We start from the raw sequence: 5,651 nt of genomic DNA on the forward strand, positions 1-5,651 counted from the left end.
TTCAGAATGCTGCAGCTAGGATTTTAACTAGAACTGAAAAAACAGATCATATAATTCCAATTTTAGCCAATTGGCCTGTGGTCCTCAGGCCAGCTCCTATTGACGGTTCTGCTCCTATTGCTCCTATTAAGAGGCGGTCGGGCCTTTGCCATCAGGGCTTCTAGGCTGTGGGACGGCCTGTCTGAGGAGCTCAGGCTGGCCACATCGGTCTCATCTTTTAAATTCCCATTTTTATAGACTTGCTTTTATATAAAAACCTTCTATTTTGTTTTTGCTTTTATGATTCTTGTCTCATTTTACAGTATATTTCTCACATTGCTTTGCAGATTTTTTATTTTACTCTGTGCACAGCACTTTGTTCTTTATCCTATATTCTCTTTTTATCCTTTGTAAAGCACTTAGTCTTCTGGATTGACCAATCACACAGCTTAAAGGGCAACTCAGCATTTCCACACTGACAAGAGGATGTGGATGTTTGGATACTCTGCGCTGCAGCATGGGAAAAGATAAATGTAAGTCATAAAGCACCTTTCAAAACAAAGTTACAGCTTTCTTATGTGTCTTCTCAATTTAGGATGGTGGACATTTGCTTTTCTACTTGTGTGTGTGTGTGTGTGTGTGTATGTGTGTGTGTGTGTGTGCATGTGTATTTATGTGTATGTGCATACCTCAGGTTGTCCCTTGGGAGAGAAGGCGCTGTATGGAGGTACAATGTCAGGCACATTCTCATAACCTTCAGGAACCGGCTCAGCCAAGGAAGTGTTAAAAACCTGAGAAAGAGAGATGAGATGAGATGAGATGAGATGAGATGAGGTGAGATGAGGTGAGGTGAGGTGAGGTGAGATGAGGTGAGGTGAGGTGAGGTGAGGTGAGGTGAGGTGAGATGAGATAGCACTTCACTATCTGAATTATTTGAAATTTGTATTGTATCCAACCCAACTCCAGCTCTTCTTCATTGGTTGTGAAGAGAAACAGAGTGGAATCACTGTACAAAGTACAAAGTTTCAGAACAAAGTTTCACATTACGGATCCCATATACCACGCATCTGTATGCCAAGCAAGTCAAAACAAATACTAAAAATTATTTGCTACTTCACCTTGGTCTGCCAGAGGTGGGTTTATGAAGGGCTTTCAGTATCTACTGTGCTTGTCCTGGGGAGCCTCTGACCTGATGAACCTGGGAGTTTTCCTTGTCTTCACTTCACTAAGGTTGGTGGTCTCAGGTAAGCTAGTCTCAGCTAGGTAGGTTAGGTCGGCCTGTTATGTGTTTCCAACATGCTATTTTGTGCTCTGTTTTGTTTCCTTGTGTTTTATTTTGTTGCATATTGTATTGCATCATTTTGTTTAGTGACTGATTGTTGATGAGTTAGATCTAGGTAGACTCGTTCTCTGTAAAGTCCTTTGAGACATGCTTGTGATGAAGGACTAGAAATAAACTTGACTTGACTTGAGTGTCTGTCCCTCTCTCTGGCTGGGAGGACTGTCTCGGACTGACCTGCCATCACCAAAGACATCAGCCAGAGAGGGGGTCTGTTGCTTGGCAACAAGCTTGCTGTTCAGTGAGTGTTCAGGAAGTGTTATTAGCTGAAATTCTAGTTTTTATTTTCAAAAATCCTGTTGGTGCATAAGGTCCTAAATGCATCCCAAACTGCATGTAGGCATTGCCCACTGTTGTGGCAAAACAACAGCATTCTACACTGAGATAAACCCTGGACTGTTTTTTGCTTCTGTGTCATAACATTATCTCACTCATAAGACACATGCACACACACACACACACACACACACACACACACACACACACACACACACACTGGGGTGACTATGCTCTTATCTCTCTGTAAGGCTATAGAAGGACCTTGGACTTGAATGAGCTGCCTTGCAGTTTTCATAGTGAAGAATAGCGGTGTGGGAGAGATGGCCGAGCGCAGCATGTGGCTGTATTTTCACTGCACTGTACACGCTCACATGCAGGCTGCAGCTCTGTTATCTCCCCACCCTGACTGAAAAGTAGTCAGAGGGTTGGACTGGATTAGTGTTACTGTTCATATGCATAAGAAAATCACAATCACTTTGAAGTTTCTGTCACAGCAGGGCAAGTGCTGTGGAGAAGCAAGTACTTTACTATACTACTTCGTGTGTTAAAATAGATTAATAACAAAAATTGTTCTGCAATCGTTGCAAAAAAGAAACATTTTAAAATTGGTTTCACACTGTGAATACAAGGCATGTACATGGTCATTTAAATAATTTAGCTAGTAGATGAGTATTGGAATATTGCTGTCCTCAGAGGGTAAAAGTGCCATCTAAGACTATAATAGATGGGAGCAAACAATAATAACAATACTACACTCTAAGTCCTCAGAAACAAGTATAGGGGCTTTTGCCAGTCAGGTATTTGATAGACATGCAGACTGAAATTATGTGTGGGCATAAGAATGTTTTGCTTGCTAGTTAATCTTTTTGATATGCTGTTGTGTGCTGTGGGTGTTTGTGCTTGTGTGGGTTTGTTCAGTCCATTTACTTTGTGTGTATCTTCTTCCTGAGGGTGTGTGTGTGTACATGATTGTGTATTTGTTTCGTGCTTCTCTGTGTTCATATGTGTGCATTCAACATGCGTGTAAGTGTTTGACTGTATGCATGTGTGTAGATTTTCGTTCATCTTGAGTACGTATTCCGTGTGCATGTACCTCTTTGCCTAGCTGATCGACGATGGAGATGTAATTTGGTTGTGATTTGTTGGGATAGGACAGCAGGACATCGTATGGCACCATCTCCACTGTGTCCAGTCCAAAGCTCAGCCAATCCTCCTTGATCTGCTCAGCATAAACCCGGTTCTGCTCAGTACCAGCCAGGTGGGGGAGCCGTGTAAACTTCCTGTGGAGAGGACAGCAACAGGTAGTGACAGGGGGCGGCAGCAGCCTACAGGTTAGAGAAGTGAGTTTGTGACTGGAAAGTGGCCAGTTTAAATCTCCAGATTGGCTGGGAAAATGTGGATGGGGAAAGTGAATGAGTAACGCTCTCCTTTCCCTCAACATCTACCATCAATGTGCCCTTGAGCGAGGCACTTAACCTCCAGCTGCATGGTGGTCAACAGTAGAAGATTGTGGTTGTACTGGGCAGCTCCCAGGTAAATGTTTTTAACTGTGTGAATTGCTGGAAAAGAGTAAGCATCCACAGTCATCCTTCCCTGGATAAATAAAGGTTAAAACTAGAAGACACTCGGTAGAGCGCAAATCTCAGCCAACGCTGAATAATTGTCCAACTTTCAAAATTGCAGCCCCCATAACGGTTTATGTTTGTTGTATTATTTCTCTTCTGGGTTTGATTGCAATGCAATGTGAGTTGCAGCATATTTGGAAATGCCAGATGTCAGACTTTCCCACTAGTATTTCAACACAGCATAATACTTATGGCTATGGACAAAAGGAAAACACTGAAGTATGTGGACCTTCGCTAAAGATAATAATACATGGGCAGCTTTTTGAGGTAAGGGAAATGGCCCAGCTTGCCTGCTGTAGAGATCAAACTTCTTCACTGGAATAAAGCCTATGTGGTTTTAGGAAAAGTTGCCCAACTACATTCCCTCATTTGCTTTTGAATACTCACACTAATGGAGAGGACAGGTTCAGTGTGTTGGTAGTGTTTTGTACCTGAGATGCTTTCTGATCTGGTCAGGTCGCATTTCATCCAGGAACTCCCTCAGATACTGGCTGGAGGCACCGTCGTTTGGAGAGTTTGAATGTGTGGGCCTCGCAAACCAGCCTACGGCACACAATACAGGCAGTCAGTCAGGGCCAGTGAAGCGTTCAATAACAATGTCGTCATCACATGACTTCGATGTGTGAAAGTATACTTTTTCTAATAACAAATTCATCCAAGATAGACAAAGCAGATGGAAATCGACAGACTAAGCACATAAAAACTACGACATCCCCCTTTTCTGCTTGATACTTAATTGTGGTAGGTCTTAATAGACAATTAAGATGGTCACTTCACTTCGCCACGTCGCCAAATGAGGTGTCATACTGAAATTATGACAGAAATGGAGATGTGGCTATGGACAGCATGTGTAACCTGCTGTGAGCATACAGATGTGAAATCTGGCAGACTAGTGACAAACCACAAGCCACAGGTCACGGAAAAACACAGATGCATCAAGGCTCATATCCACACACAAACAGTGGATGAAAGATAAAAAGGAAGAGAGATCTTCTTGGATAAAAAAAATGAAAGAAAGATAGAAATGAGTCAGGAAAACAGTCACACGGTTTGGGGCATTCTAGTCTAGTCTAGTCTATTTATATAGCCCTTTATCACAAGCATGTCTCAAAGGGCTTTACATAGCATCATATACAGTACATGTATACAGGGCATATGTCCCTCATTGTCTTTCCCTCCTCATACCCCACAGAAAATACCCCCAAGGGCTCTGTGGCTCTGACATCAGACAATATAATAGCAAAGGAACAATATGAAATGCATCGTCATCAACATTCCCATTAAACAACGAGTGGACTAGACAGTCTATTAGGCTACAGATTAAGAAAATGAACTCCTATGAAAACTAAACTATTATTTCTCCTTATGTTGTGTAACTCTTTATGTGTGAACTGATGTTTCAGCAACTCGGTGCCTTCACCAGGATGACTGCAAATTAGGAATATTACTCCTCTTTATTTTCATTCATACAGTAGACAAACAATTTCCAACTTCTGTCAATGATTTATACATTCACATTATTATCATTGTTCTAATGTTGATAAATGAGGGACTTTTCTTTCAAAAACAGACATATAGAGCAACGATGCCATTGAGAGAACTTTCAGTGAGCTACAGAATTACATTTCTGCCCAGTTTAAGTTGTGTGATGTTATAATAGCAGCTTACCTATGATGAACCCCACCAGGAAAAACGCTGTTATAACCACAATCCACCAGATCCACCGAATTAGCCTGCTCTCCTTTCGCATTTTGAAGCGGTCCCAGTGGCTTAGTGGATCACACACCGGCACGACTGACACTGCAGTACACGCTGGCAGAGATAGAGAGGAATTTGTTTAAGTAGTGCAGAGCGGGGAGCAGAGAGAGATAGAGTGAGAGAGAGTGAGAGAGTGAGAGAGAGAGAGAGAGGGGGGGATGGGGGGTGTAGGCGAGAGTCATTGTCTGGCAAGAGAGAGGCAGTGAGTGAAAAAAAAAAGCATTCTGGCCTTAAGTGCACCTTGACCGCTCCAGTGCTGGCTCAGTGTTGCTCAACATGCGTCTAGATGGCAGAGAAGGTTTTGAACCTGATCAGTGGACAGTTTCCTCAAATGCATCTTAATTAAACCTGGTATTAAATAGCAGATGTGAGTCTAGTGTCTAGGCCAAGTCTCTGCAGAAAAGCACAGGAGCAACAGTTACATCTACTGCTCTCCTATTCTCTTTGAAGGCTCAATTGTATGAACCAGGAGTCTTGTATTTGCATGCTAGAATAAAGCATGACCATGTTCGGCTCTAATGAATATATAGTCTCTATAATGGGATATTGGCTGAAAGAAAGTGCAGCAAGCTTGTTGGAGATTTTATAATTGGAAACAGAGCTATTTATTTTAGAAGAATGATGAATACACCTTTGGTAATAAAATCCTAATGCACACTGACACTGACTTG

The 5,651-nt window shown here is 42.2% G+C and overlaps 1 protein-coding gene across 1 annotated transcript in view; it reads right to left on the reverse strand.

The window, feature by feature from the left end:
- The window catches only part of naalad2 (N-acetylated alpha-linked acidic dipeptidase 2), a 14,696-nt gene extending 9,685 nt beyond the window's left edge, over window positions 1-5,011 (reverse strand). Inside the window, exons 1-4 of the mRNA XM_071925392.2 lie at window positions 4,891-5,011; window positions 3,654-3,765; window positions 2,691-2,877; window positions 669-770 (exon numbers count right to left, since the gene is read on the reverse strand). Of these exons, the coding sequence (XP_071781493.2) occupies window positions 669-770; window positions 2,691-2,877; window positions 3,654-3,765; window positions 4,891-4,972 (483 nt within the window). The 5' untranslated portion in view covers window positions 4,973-5,011. The remainder of the gene's footprint in view (window positions 1-668; window positions 771-2,690; window positions 2,878-3,653; window positions 3,766-4,890) is intronic.
- Window positions 5,012-5,651: the final 640 nt, after the last annotated feature.

This window comes from Centroberyx gerrardi, chromosome 6 (assembly GCF_048128805.1).
Source record: "Centroberyx gerrardi isolate f3 chromosome 6, fCenGer3.hap1.cur.20231027, whole genome shotgun sequence".
Classification (NCBI taxonomy): Eukaryota; Metazoa; Chordata; class Actinopteri; order Beryciformes; family Berycidae; genus Centroberyx; species Centroberyx gerrardi.